Consider the following 19,718-nt stretch of genomic DNA (forward strand, 5'->3'; position numbering starts at 1 on the left):
TGAATGAGACCCAGGAGGACACAAAAAGCTAGACTGCAGTTTGCCAATTATATATGAGAAATTCAAAACCCTTCTGAGAAAAGCAACTTGTGGACAGATGACATCATTCTACTGTTTACTGAAAACGGAATAAGACTTACAAAGAATAGAACACAGTACCTACAATCAAATTCTGTGGAGGCTGGAGGGTTTTTTCTTGCTGCATCTGGCACTATCTGTGTACAAGGCATCATGAAATATGAAGATTACCAAAAGATTTTGGGTTGCAATGTAGTGCCTAGTGTCAGAAAGTTGGGTTTGTGTCCTAGGTCATGGGTCTTCCAGCAAGACAATGACCCCAAACATACTTCAAGAAGCACCCTGAAATGGATGGAAACACAACGCTGGAGAGTTCAAACCTGGCCAGCAATGAGTCTGGATCTAAATCCCTTTGCACACCTGTGAAGAGATCTTAAAATTGCTGTTGGAGGATGGCACCTTCAAATATGTGAGACCTGGAGCAGTTTTCAAAGGAAGAGTGGTCCAAAATTCTAGTTGAGAGGTGTAAGAAACTTGTTGGTGGTTATAGGGAGTGATTAATTGCAGTTATTTATTCCATAGGGTGTGCAACCAAATATTAAGTTGAGGGTGCAAACAATTTTGTTTGGCCCTTTTTTAGAGTTTGGTGTGAAATTATGTCCAATTTCCCCTTTTTTATTTTTTTTGTGTTGTTCCAATACACACAAAGGAATTAGAAATGTGTATAACAAATAATGTGTAATTGCATTAATTTTTCTTCATTCTCTGGAACAATTTGAAGAGTGCCAACACTTTCGGCCATGACTGTACCAGCTTGCTTACCTTCCTGGATCCCTCTGTCGCTTACCAGGCCCTTGCGATGGAATGAAGTCACATGAGGTCAGTGACTAATAAGCGACAGGGGTGCCCAAGTTGCTGTGCAGAGGATTGCTGGCACAGAAGTGAACACAGTGCCGATATAGCTGCGATGGAGGACTGAACTGGATGCCGGACCAGGGCAGTTTTAATTTTTGTGTTCATTTTTAACACACACCAAAACAACAGGAGGAATAAAATGTCAGTATAGACAATAACTGATACAACATTCCAGGTCTGATCTAAAAGTGAAAGCCAAAAACAGCTTCCCATACCTGTATGAAGAGTCGCATCTTATTGATTACTTGGTTGACGATGACATTGGACCCTCGGACTTTAACTTCAGGATTGTTTACTTGATCTTTTAAATCACTGGAAACGACGAGGTTCGTGTAACTATGGAAGACAAAGAAACAGATAACCAACTGTGATCTGAAAGTGCTGAGGAGTCCAGTGTAAAAGTGCTGTCAAACTAGAATTGATTTATTTGCTTGTTCATGTGCTCATAAAATCATATTTTTCATTTGCATTGCATACAGTATATACGCACCATGTAATCCTGACAAATGACCTAGCTTCAATGAAACAGAGCATATAATAATAATAATAATAATGATGATAAAGAAGGTAGGCGCATTATAAAATCCATCCTCCACTTTTTTACTGTCCGGAGCGATCATAGCAATGCATAACTAGAAGCGAAAAACTAAAGACCACAACCTCTAATCCCCTTCTCATATTGGCACTGAAGGCATAATAGCAATCTGAAATATAATCCTTAAAGGGTTCTCAAATTAAACTCATATATTAAATCCCTAAAACGATACTTTATTGTTTAAAAACCACGAATGTGGTACACACCAGAAAAAATGTGACAGAAAATGAAAAAAAGTGTTCAAACATAGCCCACACTAGGGTAACCCCTATGAGTCCCTAATTGTTTACTGAGCTGTACCCTGCCTGGCTGCGGAGGTTGGCACCCTAAGGGGGGAACGTTGTAGCGCCCCCGCTCACGATGGCTATCCCTGGGGGCCCTGACAAACCCTACAGCCACTAGTGGTCCCTTCTACCCGATATAAGGGAACCCCTAGTTCTAGACAGAGATCAAGCCTACTCTATAGAGGACCCTGTGTCCCAAGATAAGAGGTTAAAAACAATTTAGAACACACATGGCATGAGGTGGCATGTTAAAGTCCCACAAAAAAATTATATAGACAACTTCAAGGCAACCCAGTGGGATAACTCAGTTCAGATCATGCCTAAATCTTATACACAAGATAAGGAGAGGCATCTTCTACTCAATTGAAAGCCATAGCCCAAAAAAAATGGCTAAAAAATGAAATGCCATCAATAGTCTCCCACTGATGGAAATATATGGGGAACGCAGAGCAGCTCTGCGGAGCCCTCCTAGTCCAGAGAATTTGGTGCACACTATTGGAGAAGTGGCCATAAATTAATAGTCATTATCCAATACACAGTAGATACTGGGAGCTATAGAAAAAGCAGGATGTTTTTGTTAGTTGCTAAGCTTTTTTCAGGATAGGATCAAGATATCAAACATGATGAGGTTGATCTAATTTCTGTCATTGTTGGAGGTGTCAGAGCTGCCATGTGCCAGTAGATCCAGTAGACACATGACAACTCTGTGGCATCCTGGTTATGTAGGTGGATAAGAGACTTCTAGATCATCAGGGCCCGCACAGTATTCTTGTGATATGTGGTTTAATTTGTTTTCTTTACACCTTGAGACCTCATTCACACGTACGTGAAAAAATGGTACTGGTGTCCATCAGTGTTTTGCATCAGCATTTCATAAGTGTATGGTCTGAGTGTCTGTTTTTACCATCAGTGTTCTTAACCCCTTTCCTACATTAGACGTGCTATTCCGTCCATGTGACCTGGGACCTAAGTCCCAAGGACGGAATAGTACGTCTAATGCGATTAGCTGTGCTCTCGGGGGGAGCGCAGCTGATCGCGGACGGGTATCAGCTGATTATCACAGCTGACACCCGGCACAATGTGTCAGGGGCCGTCACGGACCGCCCCCGACACGTTAACCCCTGGCACACCGCGATCAAACATGATCGCGGTGTAGCGGGGGTTAAAGGAAGCATCGTCAGGGAGGGGGCTCCCTCCGTGCTTCCCTGCGACCCCCACAGCAGCGCGATGTGCAGCGCCGCTGCGGGGGTTGCCTTCCCTGCAGGTCCCCGGATCCAATATGGCGACGGGGGCCTTCGGGGGCCTGCAGGGAGCTCGCTTACTCACTGCCCGCAAAGCGCCGGCATGAGGAAGCCTGCAGCAGTGCCTGTGACAGATCTCTGATCTGCCACAGCGATCTGTGTTGTGACAGATCAGCGATCTGTCACAGGACAGTGATGTCCCCCATGGGACATTATAATAAAGTAGAAAAAAAAAAAAAGTGTAAAAATAATTTTAAAAAAATCGCTAAATAGATAAAAAAAAACATTCCCTAATAAATTCATTTTTTGAAAATAAAAAAACAAAAAACAATAAAAGTACACATATTTGGTATCGCCGCATCCGTAATGACCCACCTTATAAAACTGTTCCATTAGTTAACCTCTTTAGCGAATCCCTTAAAAAATAAAAATAAAAAACGAAGCAAAAAATAATGATTTATTATCATACTGCCGAACAAAAAGTGCAATAACGCACGATCAAAAAGACGCATATAAATATCCATGGTACCGCTGAAAACGTCATCTTATCCCGCAAAAAACGAGCTGTCACACAGCGTCATCAGCGAAAAAATACAAAAGTTATAGCTCACAGAATAAAGCGATGTAAAAATAATTTTTTATATAAAATTGTTTTCATTGCATAAAAGCGCCAAAACATAAAAAAAGACATAAATGAGGTATCGATGTAACCGTACTGACCCAAAGAATAAAAGTGCTTTATCAATTTTACCGCACGCGGAATGGTGTAAACGCACTCCCCAAAAGAAATTCATGAAACGCTGGTTTTTGTTCACTCTGCGTCCCAAAAATCGGAATAAAAAGTGATCAAAAAATGTCACGTGCCCAAAAATGGTAACAATAAAAACGTCAACTAGTCCCGCAAAAAATAAGACCTCACATGACTCCGTGGGTCAAAATATGGAAACATTATAGCTCTCAAAATGTGGTGATGCAAAAACTATTTTTACAATAAAAAGCGTCTTTTAGCGTATGACAACTGCCAAAAATAAAAACCTGCCATAAATAGTAAATCAAACCCCCTTTTATCACCCCCTTAGTTAGGGAAAAATAATAAAATAAAAAAAAAATTATTTATTTCCATTTTCCCATTAGGGCTAGGGATAGGACTAGGGTCAGAGCTAGGGTTAGGGCTAGGGCTAGGGTTAGAGTTGGAGTTAGAATTGGGGGGGTTTCCACTGTATTGGCACATCAGGGGCTTTCCAAACGCGACATGGCGTTCAATCTCAATTCCAGCCAAAAAAGTTAAATGGCGCTGCTTCCCTTCCGAGCTCTGCCATGTGCCCAAATAGTGGTTTACCCCCATATATGGGGTATCAGCGTACTCAGGACAAATTGCACAATAACTTTTGGGGTCCTGTTACTCTTGGGAAAATAAAAATTGGGGGTGAAAAGATCATTTTTGTGGAAAAATATGATTTTTTTAATTATACAGCTGTACGTTATAAACTTATGTGAAGCCCTTGGGTGTTCAAAGTGCTCACCATATGTCTAGATAAGTTCCTTGGGGGGGTCTAGTTTCCAAAATGGGGTCACTTGTAGAGGGTTTCCACTGTTTAGGTACATCAGGGGCTCTCCAAACGTGGCACGGCAGTGAAAAAGTCAAACGGCGCTCCTTCCCTTCCGAGCTCTGCCATGCGCCCAAACAGTGGTTCCCCCCAAATATCAGGTATTGGCGTACTCAGGACAAATTGCACAATAACTTTTCCAGTCCAATTTCTCCTGACACCCTTGGTAAAATAAAAAAATTGAACCTGAAGTAATTTTTTTTGTGAAAAAAAGTTAAATGTTCATTTTTTTTAAACTTTCAAATTCCTGTGAAGCACCTGAAAGGTTAATAATCTTCTTGAATGTGGTTTTGAGCACCTTGAGGGGTGCAGTTTTTAGAATGGTGTCACTTTTGGGTATTTTCTATCATATAGACCCCTCAAAGTGATTTCAAATGTGATGTGGTCCGTAAAAATAAAATGGTGTTGCAAAAATGAGAAATCGCTGGTCAGCTTTTAACCCTTATAACTTCCTAACAAAAAAAAATTTTGGTTCCCAAATTGTGCTGATGTAAAGTAAACATGTGGGAAATGTTATTTATTAAGTTTTTTGAGTGCCATATCTCTGTGATTTAAGAGCATAAAAATTCAAAGTTGAAAAACTGCGAAATTTTCAAATTTTTCGTCAAATTTCCATTTTTTTCACAAATAAACGCAAGTTATCTGAACGAAATTTTACCACTAACATGAAGTACAATATGTCACGAGAAAACAATGTCAGAATCACCGGGATCCATGAAAGCGTTCCAGTGTTATTACCTCATAAAGGGACAGTGGTCAGAATTGTAAAAATTGGTCTGGGAATTAACATGCAAACCACCCTTGGGAGTAAAGGGGTTAATTAATGGATAAATAAATTACAAATCTTCACCTTTCCTTTGCAATCTTAAACATGGAAAACATACGGATGCCATCCATATGCTGCACGTGTTTTTCACGGACCCATAGATTTGCACGGACTCACGATCCATGAATAAAAAACACTGACATGTGAGTAGGACCATAGAGTATAATGGCTACAAGCTGTATCTGTGAAAAAAACGTACGTGCAACAAGGAAATTTGAATGATGACTAATGAGTACTAATATAGGTTCACCAGGGACTATCAATAATTATCAGGCACTACATACTCTTTCTCATTTGCCTTGCTGAGAATAGCCAAAACAAGACACTGGTCGACAGCACGTAACAGTAAGTAGGTGTTATCCAAGCATGCTCGTGTGCTAACTGAGTGACTTTGGGGTGCTCGAAAAATATGTTCGAGTCACCGCAGCTGCTTGGCTTGTAGCAGTGATTGCCTATCAAACAGTATGTGTTGCAGCTGTCTAACGACCAAAATATCAGCTAATACCTCACATTTTTTATGTGTTTTTTTGCACTTTTTATTCAGAGTGCAGTTAGGCCCATTTGGTCTTGTGAACTGCGGTGTCTGTTCACATGGCATGCATTTTGATAGCGCTGGGCAGCCCGCTTGATCTCACAGAAGGGTGTCACTACTAGGCTGTTAAGCTGGAAGCTGTGCATTGCCACAGTGTGAACAGTGTCGCATACAAGTTTTTTATTGTGCATTTGTAGTAATGGCCCGGATTGGGGGGTGGTCCACTGCTTACAGTGCACAGACAACACAGACAACAGATGGAGGCAGATCTTGCGTGTAACAGGTCCGAGTTTATTGGCCGTCCTCCTGAGGACCGTAGCCATACACCACAGTTCCTTTACAGCTACGTGTATCCAGGCCCGGGTACCTTCACCTTCCTTCTGCCGTAGTGACGTTCCTCGTGGATCTTTCGCTGGGGCTGTCCTAGACCTATCTACCACCAGCGCTTCACCTGTCCGAGGTCGTCGTCCAATCGGTACCCCCGGGGCCTCGTCTGTCCTGCGGTTCTTTGCATCAGGGGCCACCCTGACTGTCTCTTCCTATCAGTCCCCTGGTCGAGCTCTCCACCGTTGTCAGTTCTCCGTACTGGTCCTTCTCCTCCTGAGCTCCTCCCAGGATTAGAACACTCTGGAACCCACTCCTGTTCTATTTATCCCCTTCCTCAGGAATTTCCCTCCTGGGTTCCTATCTCCCCGCCCCCCATGACTAAGCGTTTTCTAAAGCCCTAAGCTGCTGTCAAGTCCTGAACTACACTCCCCCCTGCCATCTTGTGGTCAAACTTAGGTATTGCACTCCTTTTCCATCTTCCCCAGCTGTTTCTCTTCTGTCACTGCCAATATCCATCTATAGTGCACAAACCTTCCCTTCTTCCTCCAGTCAAGCCCGTCCGTCAAGTCACCTTCCCCACACTCCTCTTCCTTTGTCTATTGTTGTCCCCGACAATCGTACTCCCTACTTACGTCATCCTGAAACTTGTCCACTGTCTGCTGTCGGACCGGTTGTTGAGCCAAACCCGCCACACGCGGGGGACCGAACCAAAGTGGGAGCACCATGCTCCGAGCAGCCTACTGCTACTTGCTGGCGCGCACACCACGTGACAACTCCTCTCAGGTTGGCGAGGTCCACCCAGACTACTCTACAGCGGTACCTCCCACTACTCTTCCCTTCTGTTACCTTCAACTGTCCAGAACGCCATGACCGAGGCCTTTCGCCTACCAGGTCATCGTTAGCGCCCGCCTATCCTATTGGGGTGTCCGTGGTGTCGGGGACCTGACTGACGGACCACTGTCTGGTTCACTCTCTTCCGTCTCTTTGTCCCTCAAGTTAGAAAGTCATGGTCAGCGTTTTTTATCATACCCTGTACCCGGGACCTGTTACATATTTTTATACATACTACACATTGAATCAACTTGTTAGCATACCGTTACCTCTACTTTAATAACAGTATGGGCTACTCAACAGTAGTAACCCCTTTTTCTTTTTTTTTCCTTTTTTCTTTTTTCCTTTCAACACATTTTAAAACAGAACAGGAATACTCCCTCTTCCTTTAACATTAGCACTTTCTCCCCCTGCATCCCCGCTAGGTCAGGAGAAAACAATAAACAAAAAACATAAAAACATTTTCCTTCACTGGAACACGAAACTGCCCTCTAGGCCTGCACAACGGTGCATCGAAATCCCGGTAGTCCGGGCCATCTCCTGATAGCCGGTATTATGCCGATAGTAGGGGGCTCCACAGCCGCGGAGCTCCCGGGATGCTGGGAGTGTCTTTGGGGGTCCCTTTTTTTACGGGGGCTCGTGGCCTTCGGGTTCGACGATCACAGCTACCACATAATAGCCGCGGGGACAGTACTCTTTATAGTATGACACCAAGACCCCCTCCCACAAAGCCCGGCCGTGACGGATGGAATTCACGTTAAGATATACCTTTTGGCCGGTTGCGAGGTCTCGAATAAACCTGTATCCCTTCTCCAGGTTGGTATACACGAGCCGCCTGGTGGATCGGGAAGCCGCCATGCCAGACTCTCCTTTTTCGTGGAGTAGGCTCTAGATCCCCCGCTCTCGGGCCTTCTTCTTCTCTATGACCTCCACAACCCATACGGAGGGTCCGATGTAGGCCGCGGAGTGCGGTGGGCGGGACGCGGCCGGGGTCGAGAGCGGTGCAGGGGCGGCCACAGATTCCGGCCGCCCAGCAGCCGCTGGGGCTGGGCGATGGGCAGGAGCAGCCACGGGTCCCGGTGGGTAGGTCGCAGAGCCCAACAAGCAGGCCGCAGCCGACTCTGGGAGTGAAGTAGATGCGGCCGCGGGGTAGGCAGCAACCAGAGTCGCAGACGGGGCCGGAGTGACGGAAGGCTTTGGTGGATAGGCCGCCGCCTCAAGGTGGAACGTGGCAGGGACGGCCACAGGTGGGTTCCGCACCGGTGACAAAGGACGTGACACCGCCGGGCGAGGTGGCTCGGGGACGCGGGCAGAGGAGTCGCTCGGCCTGGCGGCGGCTGCAAAGCCCTCAGCAGCCGGGCTCACTGGGAAGCAGGAGGCAGCGCGGGAAGGCCGCGTGGAGGGGGCCAGTTGCGGAGCCACCGGCTGGGCCGGGGGACCTCTCACCTTCCCCGGCGCCGCGGCCTCCGGTAGGCCACCCCGCAGCTCCTCCTGCAACCTCCGATCTTCACCCCGCCGTCCGGCAGGGCTGGCCTCCAGGCTCATTGGTCCCACGGGGAGGCTCCCAGGTGATGTCTTCAGCGGCTGCTCCAGCAGGGCTCGCAGTCGCTCCTCTTCTCCAACCGATGTCTGGGGTGCTGTCAGTGGCTCCCAGGGGCAAGTCTCCCGACGAGGTACGACCTCTTGACGCCACCGCCATTCCAGGCATCCAAGACCGTGGCAGCTGCAACGCCGCATCCTGTCCGGTGTACAGCAGTCGAATGGCACCAAACAGCCGCAGCCGGTCTTCCCACCTGGGCCACTCCCGCTCTTGGGTGGGGCGTGGGGCGGTGGTCGGCTTCTCCACCCGTCTTCCTGGGTCCAGCATGAGGGGGCAGATTTGATGTAACCCCAGATTGTCCTGTACAGCTGCAAACGCCTGTGCCTCTTCCTGACGCTGGAATATCACAACCATTTTGTCCGGCTTTTTTACCGCCCAGGATCTTCTGACGACAGCCAATGATTCGGAACAAAGTCTCACATTTGTAATCCACAGGTGAGCAATTCAAGTCCTTTTAGGTACTTCTGCCGCAGGCCTGCCGCTGAAGTTGTAGTATTAGCGGCGGCGATCCTGCCGACTACGCCAAATGTAGTAATGGCCCAGATTGGGGGGTGGTCCACTGCTTACCGCGCACAGACGACACAGACAACAGACGGAGGCAGATTTTGCTTGTAACAGGTCCGAGTTTATTGGCCGTCCTCCTGACGACCGTAGCCATACACCGCAGTTCCTTTACAGCTCTCTGTATCCAGGCCCGGGTACCTTCACCTTCATTCTGCCATAGTGACGTTCCTCGCGGATCTTTCGCTGGGGCTGTACTAGACCTATGTACCGCCAGCACTTCACCTGTCTGAGGTCGCCGTCCAATCGGTACCCCCGGGGCCTCGTCTGTCCTGCGGTTCTTTGTGTCAGGGGCCACCCCCGACTGTCTCTTCCTATCAGTCCCCTGGTCAAGCTCTCCTCTGTTGTCAGTTCTCCGTACTGGTCCTTCTCCTCCTGAGCTCCTCCCGGGACTAGAACACTCTGGAACCCACTCCTGTTCTATTTATCCCCTTCCTCAGGAAATTCCCTCCTGGGTTCCTATCTCCCCGCCCCCCATGACTAAGCGTTTTTTAAAGCCCTAAGCTGCTGTCAAGTCCTGAACTACGCTCCCCCCTGTCATCTTGTGGTCAAACTTAGGTATTGCACTCCTTTTCCATCTTCCCCAGCTGTTTCCCTTCTGTCACTTCCAATATCCGTCTATAGTGCACAAACCGTCCCTTCTTTCTCCAGTCAAGTCCGTCCGTCCGTCAAGTCACCTTTCCCACACATTAATATACCAAGCAACCGCCCCCTCCATGTATTGGTAGGCTGTGAGCGGTTGTTTCATCGGTATTCTTGCACCTGTGTTGCCATCTTAATTATAAGAGTCCGCTGCATTCTGAGGTCTGGACGGGTAAACCTCTCTGCTTTTTTTGCTGTTTTCTTGTATTATTGGAGGATTTTTAAGTCCTCTTTTTGTGCTATTTCAGAGCTGTCTAACAGCAGCAAAACATGCAGCCGCGGGGACTCAAACATACAGTGGGTACGGAAAGTATTCAGACCCCTTTAAATTTTTCACTCTTTGTTTCATTGCAACCATTTGGTAAATTCAAAAAAGTTCATTTTTTTCTCATTAATGTACACTCTGCACCCCAGCTTGACTGAAAAAAAACCCAGAAATGTAGAAATTTTTACAAATTTATTAAAAAAGAAAAACTGAAATATCACATGGTCATAAGTATTGAGACCCTGTTTTTTCAGCCAAGATGGGGTGCAGAGTGTACATTAATGAGAAAAAAATGAACTTTTCTGAATTTACCAAATGGCTGCAATGAAGCAAATAGTGAAAAATGTAAAGGGGTCTGAATACTTTCCGTACCCACTGTATTTTTCAAGCACGCCAAAGTAACTCGGTTAGCACACAAGCATGCACCCTATCCGAGCACGTTCGGTCATCACTAATTATAACGTTCTATTAACAATAGTGGCAAAATCTATAAGATCAAGGGCATTAGGAAGGAGTACTCTGTAAATCAGTGTCTGTGCTGATTGTGGATGAAAAGACCACCCTCATCATTGTACTATGGAAGTATAATAGGCAACTTAAGAAAAAACAGTAAAACAAAGAAAACCAATAACCAATGGCCTATTCTGTAGGCAAACAAAAAGGTAGAAGGAGGTCGTAGCACACGGGCAGCTCATCTGTTTTCTTCACTCTGTGTAGCTTATATTGTTCTAGTGGTAATAGTATAATGACAGAGGCCACGCAAACTGGCTACTCATAATTGATGGGAGGTCATGTGGAGGTAAGCACAAATAGAAGAATTGGCCATTTTGCTGGTGTCTGACCTTATAGTCAGGAAGATACAGTCTGCACACATCATCAGCAGATGTAATTACACAAGGATTCCCGTCATGTACGCACACATGTGTATAGTGCTGCTGCGTAGATGGAGGCTTTTGCAGTCTTCGGTCTTGAAGAAAATGATGTGACATTTATGTTTCAGCCTTGGAGGTAGATCGTTTGCTTTGTCTACGGTGGCTGCTCTTTGTGCTGTATCTATAAAGGACTAATATATATATTTCGAGTTTATTACTGAGAATCCCACGCCGAGCGACAGCCATTCACCTGTTCTCTTGATCTGTAGCGGATATCATTGTATGTACTGTAATGTGCATAGAGTTCAACCATGGCCACGTAGAGAACGAGGCAGATTAGAAATTTACTCTCCCTACCTCCATGTTAATGTAAAGGAAACTAATAGGATTTATTTAAATTAAAGTTTTACTTCTTAGCAGGGAAGGAAAGAGAATTTGTATATTTATATTGGAGTTAAAAAGTAATAAAAAAATTGGACACTTAAGAAAGTTACGCTGCACTAAGGGTATGTGCACACGGCATCTTTTAGATTTTTTCCTGATACGTCTTTCTTTCTAAATCGTCTCCAATGCCCTTTGCATCTTCGCCGCCACTGTTTTCTTTGTTTTTTAAATGTATGAATTCATAATGAGCGTCTTCCAAGCAGAAGCCGCCAGAAACATGGTCAGGTCACTTCTTTTAACCTCTTCGAGACTTTCGAAATCTGAAGCGGTTAATAGAAATTTCAAAGACTGATCATTTCCACAGCAATTCATTTTGACGCTGCTGTGCATATGTTCATTCTTTCTACGTTTTTTTTAGACATCGACTGCAGAAACCCTAATGGTTCAGGTCACATTGTAAGTTTCTGATCGAAAGGGAAAATGTTTTCAGGCCATTGAAGTCAAAAGTGTGACCACTTAAGAAGAGTATGGACGGTTCTTAAAAAATGATGGCGATCTCACGGAAAGAACCTAAAAAACAATGTATAGAGAAATAAACAATATAAATGAAAATGATGTTTTATTAGCGACGCACTCCTGCTGTGTCCTATCATTGTTAGATGGTAAGGTGCACACAAAGATGAGACTCCTGGCCGGTTCCAAGTGAGAAAATCAAAGTAAATTGTTTGTAGTACTCCAGCACCATAAAAAAATAAGTTAGAAATTAAAAAATGGATTTTAATCAATTAAAAACATTATACGTAGTGTGCACCTATATAATAGCATCGCATGTCAAACCTAGTTTAGGTCCCTAATAATAGCAGGCTTGAAATGTGTTGGAAAATCTGACATGCAATTGTTCCGGAATCCATTGTTGAAATTCTCCAGCTTGTTACGCATATGGCATAGTCCCATTAAATGAGGGTAATCCACAAGCTGCTACCCAAATGCAATGTTCAGGCCGAAACTGCACTTAATCGGTTTTAATAAGTAACATGTAACTTGAACTTGTTATTGATGCTGCTCTGGAAGAAAGGCATGCATGGATAGTAGCACACCTTTCCCATTTAACACAAGCATTTTGTAATTGCTTTTCATGATGATATTTGACCTGAATCTTCTGCACCGAATGCGGTGTGAAAGATCGCTATGTGAACAGTCTCCTACACAAAGTCTTCTTTCCAAAAGATAGATGATTATATAGTAGTTAGCAGTAAATCAGAAGATTCCAGTAAGTCCACCAGACTTACATAAGAACCACCAGAAGATTCCAGTAGGTCCACTAGAACCACCAGAAGATTCGAATAAGTACACTAGGCTTACACCATAACCACCCAAAGATTCCTGTAAGTCCACAAGACTTACACCATAACCACCCGAAGATTCCAGTAGGACTACCAGACTTTCATTAAAACCACACAAAGATTCCAGTAAGGCCAGCTGACTTAACAACACCAAAACCACCCAAAGATTGCAATAAGTACACCAGACTTCCACCAGAACCACGTAAAGATTCAAGTAAATCAAATTGGATTTTTCTCTTCAGTATTATAATATGTATTATAGATATGACAGCCATTCCTGGAACCTCCGAACCTTCACATGCCATACTATGAGTGTGAGACATTGCTTATGCAAGGTATTAGTCTCTTTCCTCATGTCCTGAGTTCATGTCTACATCCTATGTCTGCAGATTCTACGACGTACTAATCATTTCTCATACTCCACATCTGTGAAAAAGTCAATGTCAGCTGAGTGTTCAGACAAGGTGGGGCATGCTTTTCTACCTAGAAAAAATATAATTCTCCAGATATTCAGAAGACCTTCATAAACCACAGACACGTAGGTTTTTTATCACTTTATTCGGCGTACACAACAGGAAAGTGCTCAGCCCATACACTGAATGTACCGATAGGGTCTCTTTCATGCTGAACAGGTAAGAGTTGGCCTTTCTATTGGCTTTTTTCCCCTACTGTATAGGAAAGTGTTACCTACTGCACTTTCCATTTTAAAGTATAATGCAGGGTTTATTTATTTTTTTTATAATGGGAGCCTACTGTTAATGTATGCCACTTCATGTTAGTACAGGGTGGGCCATTTTTATGGATATACCTGAATAAAATGGGAGTGGTTGGTGATATCTACTTCCTGTTTGTGGCGTATTATTATATGGGAGGGGGAAACTTTTCAAGACGGGTGGTGACCATGGCGGCCATTTTGAAGTCTGCCATTTTGGATCCAACTTTATTTTTTCCAATGGGATGCGGGTCATGTGACACATCAAACTTATTGAGAATTTCACATAAAAAATGGTGTGCTTGGTTTTAACATCACTTTATTCTTTCATGAGTTATTTACAAGTTTATGACCATTTAGAAAATGTGTTCAAAGTGCTGTCCATTGTGTTGGATTGTCAATGCAACCCTCTTCTCCAAATCTTTACACACTGATAGCAACACCGCAGAAGAAATGCTAGCACAGGCTTCCAGTATCCATTGTTTCAGATGCTGCACATCTCGTATCTTCACAGCATAGACAGTTGCCTTCAGATGACCCCAAAAATAAAAGTCTAAGGGGGTCAGATCAGGAGACCTTGGTGGCCATTCAACTGGCCCAGAACAACCAATCCACTTTCCAGGAAACTGTTCATGTAGGAATGCTCTGACCTGACACCCATAATTGATGGTATGGTGTGGTATATGGGGTATAAAAATAGTGGGGCCATTCTCCATCAATGGAAACCGCAATGCCACTGGATATCTGAAATTTCTACATGATGATGTGTTGCCCTCTTTATGCCCTAAAGATGGCACCTTTCCTGAGTTTTTCCAGCAAGATGGTGCACCATCACATTATGGGTGTCAGGTCCGAGCATTCCTACAAGGAGTATGACCCCTGTTGTGAGTTCATTTTCCCCTTCGTCACTGAGGTCTGGTGAACTCCCTATTCTGGTAAAGGAAGGTAATGAGCCTGATTATCAGGCACCTGTGCCTAATGAGGATGACTGGCTGAGTGGAGTCATGGACTGGATATAAGGCTGCCGACGCCCTTCTGCCCTGCGGGTGATTTCTCTGTGGACTTCTAGGACACCAGTCTGATTCCTGCTCCTCTAAAGCTAAGTTTTCTGCTTTGCCTGTTCGCATTTGTGTTTTGTTTTCCTTGCTTTTCTGGATTCTGCCATTCCCTGCTGGGGTGAGCTGAATCTCCTTTTGCCGGTTGCTCTGTCTTCAGAATATTCCTGAGTACTGACATAGCTTTTTTGAAGCCTAGCGTCTTCAGGGCCTTTTTCACTGTCAGTCTGTTGGCTCTTATTTTCATAGGGTTTTTCACGGATTGCAGGCAGCAGCCTTCCTGTCCTTTCCTATCTAGTTAGCTTGGGCCCCGTCTTTGCTCAGTCTATCTTTCTGTCTGTGTTAGTGTTTTCATCATGCTTCACCGTCATTATATGTTGGGGGCTGCCTATTGCTTTGGGGTCTGCTCTGGGGCAGTTTAGATTTCCCCTTTCTTTCTTTAGGCCTATTTAATTCTCCGGCTGTGATCGAGGGGTCTAGGGCATCGTAGGAACCCCCCACGGCTACTGTTAGTTGTTGTGGATAGGATCAGGGGTCTGCAATCCGATAGCTGCCAACCTCTCTGGTTTTCTGGACTTAGCTAGCATTTCTGTTTTTGCCTCCTACGGTGACTCAATCATAACAGAATCACCCGCCATACCGCAGATCCTAGGGTACTCAATAGCAGGAAAGAATTGTGTTTAAAAAAAAAAAAAATAAGAGTGTGTATATTCTTTCCTCTATATCTCTGAGGCCGTAGGGGGAATTTTTTTTTCTCTCAATGGAGATAAAGCAATTGTCTGATCGTGTGGAGCAGCTCGCTGCGGAAGTGCGGGGAATTTCCGCCTACCTTGCTCGTTCGCATGCTGTTGAATCAAAGATCCCTACACCTGATGTATTTTTTGGGGATCGATCTAAATTTTTGAGTTTCAAAAATAATTGTAAATTATTTTTTGCCTTGAAGCCTAACTCGTCAGGGAGCTCCGCGCAGCAGGTTAAAATTGTCATCTCTTTGCTGCGTGGCGATCCCCAGGATTGGGCGTTTTCTTTGAAACCAGATGATCCTATTCTGACTAATGTGAACGCATTCTTTCAAGCTTTGGGGTTGTTGTATGACGAACCTAATGCTATTGATCAGGCTGAAAAGACCCTGTTGGCATTGAACCAGGGTCGAGATTCTGCAGAGTTGTACTGTCAAAAGTTCCAAAAGTGGGCGGTCCTTACTACCTGGAATGATAATGCCTTGGCTGCTCTCTTTCGGAAGGGTTTGTCAGAAGCCGTAAAAGATACTATGGTGGGATTTCCTGTTCCCTCTGGTCTGGACGATTCTATGTCATTAGCCATTCAGGTTGATCAGCGTCTACGTGAACGCAGGATTGCACGAGAGGTGTTGCCACCGGTTGAACAGACGTCTGAACCTATGCAATGTGATAGAGTTTTGTCTAAGGCGCAACGTCAGGAGTTCAGAAGGCGTAATAAGCTGTGTTTTTTCTGTGGAGATGCCTCGCATATTATTTCTGTTTGTCCTAAACGAGAGAAACGCTTTGCACACACGTTTTCTGTTGGTGGTGTTCAACCTAAGTTCTTCTGGCTATTACTCTGATCTGTTCCCTGTCCACATTTTCCGCCAAGGCTTTTGTGGATTCGGGAGCAGCGCTAAACCTAATGGACTTGGATTTTGCTAAACGTTGTGGATTTCCAATGACACCTCTGCAGACGCCTATCCCTTTGAGGGGGATTGATGCTACTCTTTTGGCTAAAAATAAACCCCAGTTTTGGACCCAGGTGGTCATGCGGGTCGCCCCAGACCATCAAGAAAATTGCAGATTTTTGGTGTTGCATGGTCTGCATGATGCCGTTGTTCTGGGGTTTCCCTGGTTGCAAATTCATAATCCAGTTTTGGATTGGAAATCTGTGTCTGTGGTCAGTTGGGGTTGTCGGTGTGCCTTTAGTGAGGCTCCGGTTTTTTTCACCTCTCCTCAGTCGCATGATGTTCCTGACTATTTGGCAGACTTTTATGATGTATTTAGTGAGAATGAGTCTGCGTCCTTGCCTCCTCATAGGAGTTATGACTGTGCAATTGAACTAAGCCCGGGGTGTAAATTTTCCAAGGGTCGGCTCTTCAATTTATCTGTACCCGAGCACGAGGCTATGCGGTCCTATATTAAGGAGGCGTTGGAGAAGGGTCATATTAGACCATCCTCTTCACCCTTAGGTGCCGTTTTTTTTTTGTGGCCAAAAAGGATGGTTCTTTAAGGCCTTGTATTGATTATCGTGCCCTCAATAAAATTACTATTAAATATCAGTATCCGTTACCCCTGATTTCGGTTCTATTCTCTAGAGTTAGAGGTGCTTGCTGGTTTACCAAGCTTGACCTCAGGGGGGCGTATAATCTTATCCGCATTAAGCAGGGGGATGAATGGAAGACGGCGTTTAATACTCCGGAGGGACATTTTGAGTACCTGGTGATGCCTTTTGGGCTCACTAATGCTCCTTCTGTCTTCCAGTGCTTCATGAACGATATTTTCCGAGACTTTGTCGATAAATTTTTGATTATCTATCTGGATGATATTTTGATCTTCTCCAAGGATTGGGATTCTCATGTGGAACATATTCGGACTGTGTTCCGGATCTTGAGGGAGAATTCCCTGTATGTCAAAGGATCGAAATGCCTTTTTGGAGTACAGAGGAGTACAGAGGATTTCATTTTTGGGATTTATTTTGTCTCCGTCAACTATTGAAATGGACCCGGCCAAGGTACAGGCCATTTATGATTGGGTTCAGCCCACTTCTTTGAAGGCCCTCCAGAAGTTTTTGGGTTTTGCTAATTTTTATCGGAAATTTATAGCAAAATTTTCTAGTATTGCCAAGCCATTGACTGATCTGACTAAGAAGGGTGCTGATGTGTTGAATTGGTCTCCGGAGGCTGTTGCTTCCTTTCAGGGGCTGAAGCGAAGATTTACCTCCGCCCCGGTTTTGCGGCAACCTGATGTCTCTCTCCCGTTCCAGGTAGAGGTGGATGCTTCTGAGATTGGTGCAGGAGCTATTTTGTCCCAAAAGGATCCTGTAACATCTAAAATGAATCCCTGTGCTTTCTTTTCCCGAAAGTTCTCTCCATCTGAACGTAACTATGATGTGGGGAATCGGGAACTGTTGGCCATGAAATGGGCATTTGAGGAGTGGAGACATTGGTTGGAGGGAGCTAAACATCAAGTTGTGGTCCTCACTGACCACAACAATTTGATTTACCTAGAGTCGGCTAAACGCTTGCACCCTAGACAGGCTAGGTGGGCCTTGTTTTTTACACGTTTTGATTTTGTGGTCTCTTTTCTTCCTAGAACTAAGAATGTCAAGGCAGACGCTCTCTCTAGGAGTTTCTTTGCTGATTCTCCTGTGGTGACCAAGCCTGCTACCAAGCCTGCTACCATCTTAGGCGAAGGGGTAGCTCTTTCTGCCATCTCGCCCGATTTGAGACTTGCTCTGCAAGAGTTCCAGGAGGACAAACCTGAGCGTTGTCCCAGTGGAAAGTTGTATGTTCCTGACCAGTGGAAGAAGAGAGTGATGTCTGAAGTTCATTGCTCTGCATTGGCTGGTCATCCAGGTATTTTTGGTACTAGAGATCTGGTGAGTCGCTCTTTTTGGTGGCCCACCTTGTCTCATGATGTCAGGAATTTTGTGCAGTCCTGTGGGACTTGCTCCCGGTCTAAATCTTGTTCTCGCGCTAGTGGGTTGTTGATGCCTTTGCCGGTCCCCAGGAGGCCATGGACCCATATTTCAATGGATTTCATCTCTGATATGCCGGTCTCTCAAAGAATGACTGTTATTTGGGTGATTTGTGATAGGTTCTCTAAGATGGTTCATCTTGTACCACTCCCTAAGTTGCCATCTTCCTCTGAGTTGGTGCCCCTGTTTTTGCAACAGGTGGTTCGCTTACACGGGATTCCTAAGAACATTGTATCTGACAGAGGAGTTCAGTTTGTGTCTATATTTTGGAGGACCTTCTGTTCCAAGCCAGGAATTCAGTTGTCCTTCTCCTCTGCTTTTCACCCTCAGACCAATGGGCAGACAGAGAGAACAAACCAGACCTTGGAGTCGTATTTGAGATGTTTTATTTCCGCTGATCAGGATGATTGGGTTTCATTTTTGCCCTTGGCCGAATTTGCTTTAAATAATAGAGCTAGTTCTGCCACTTTGATGTCACCTTTTTTTTGTAACTTTGGGTTTCATCCTCGATTTTCTTCAGGGCAGGTGGAGCCTTCTGCCTGACCAGGTGTTGACACTGTGGTGGAGAGAATGCACCAGATCTGGGACCAAGTGGTGGATAAGTTGTCTCTCTCCCAGGAAAAGGCCCAGCGGTTTTCCAATCGACATAGGACCATTGGTCCCCAGTTTAAGATTGGTGATATGGTGTGGTTATCATCAAAAAATATTGCTATGAAGGTGGCTTCTCCTAAGTTTAAGCCTAGATTTATTGGACCTTACAAGATTTTGGAGATTATTAATCCGGTCTCTTTTCGTTTGGCTCTTCCTGTCACATTTAAAATCCATAATGTGTTCCATAAGTCCTTGTTGAAGAGGTTTGTTGAACCAGTTGTTCCTGAGGTGGCACCTCCAGACCCTGTATTGGTTGAAGGTAACATGGAATATGAGTTAGAGAAAATACTGGATTCCCGTCTGGCTAGACGGAGACTCCAGTATTTGGTTAAGTGGAAGGGTTATGGTCAGGAGGATAATTCCTGGGTCTCTGCCTCTGATATTCATGCCAAAAGATTGGTGCGTGCCTTTCATCGGGCTCACCCTGATCGCCCTGGTGGCGTGGTTGAGGGTTCGTGACCCCTCCTCAAGGGGGAGGTACTGTTGCGAGTTCATTTTCCCCTTCGTCAATGAGGTCTGGTAAACTCCCTATTCTGGTAAAGAAAGGTAATGAGCCTGATTATCAGGCACCTGAGCCTAATGAGGATGACTGGCTGAGTGGAGTCACGGACTGGATATAAAGCTGCCGACGCCCTTCTGCCCTGCGGGTGATTTCTCTGTGGACTTCTAGGACACCAGTCTGATTCCTGCTCCTCTAAAGCTAAGTTTTCTGCTTTGCCTGTTCGCATTTGTGTTTTGTTTTTGTTTTCCTTGCT

General features: G+C 45.0%; 1 protein-coding gene across 3 annotated transcripts in view; it reads right to left on the reverse strand.

Annotated features, from left to right (window-relative positions):
• Positions 1 to 19,718, reverse strand: part of LOC141095321 (glypican-5-like) — a 442,719-nt gene that overhangs the window by 199,757 nt on the left and 223,244 nt on the right. For 2 of the 3 annotated variants that reach the window (XM_073581289.1, XM_073581288.1), the window contains one exon: positions 1,149 to 1,269. The exons of the other annotated variant lie outside the window; for it this stretch is intronic. In XM_073581289.1, the coding sequence (XP_073437390.1) occupies positions 1,149 to 1,269 (121 nt within the window). The remainder of the gene's footprint in view (positions 1 to 1,148; positions 1,270 to 19,718) is intronic. 3 annotated transcript variants of the gene reach the window in all.

Source organism: Dendrobates tinctorius, unplaced genomic scaffold, assembly GCF_039654945.1.
Source record: "Dendrobates tinctorius isolate UK_male_01 unplaced genomic scaffold, ASM3965494v1 ptg000069l, whole genome shotgun sequence".
In the NCBI taxonomy this organism is placed as follows: domain Eukaryota; kingdom Metazoa; phylum Chordata; class Amphibia; order Anura; family Dendrobatidae; genus Dendrobates; species Dendrobates tinctorius.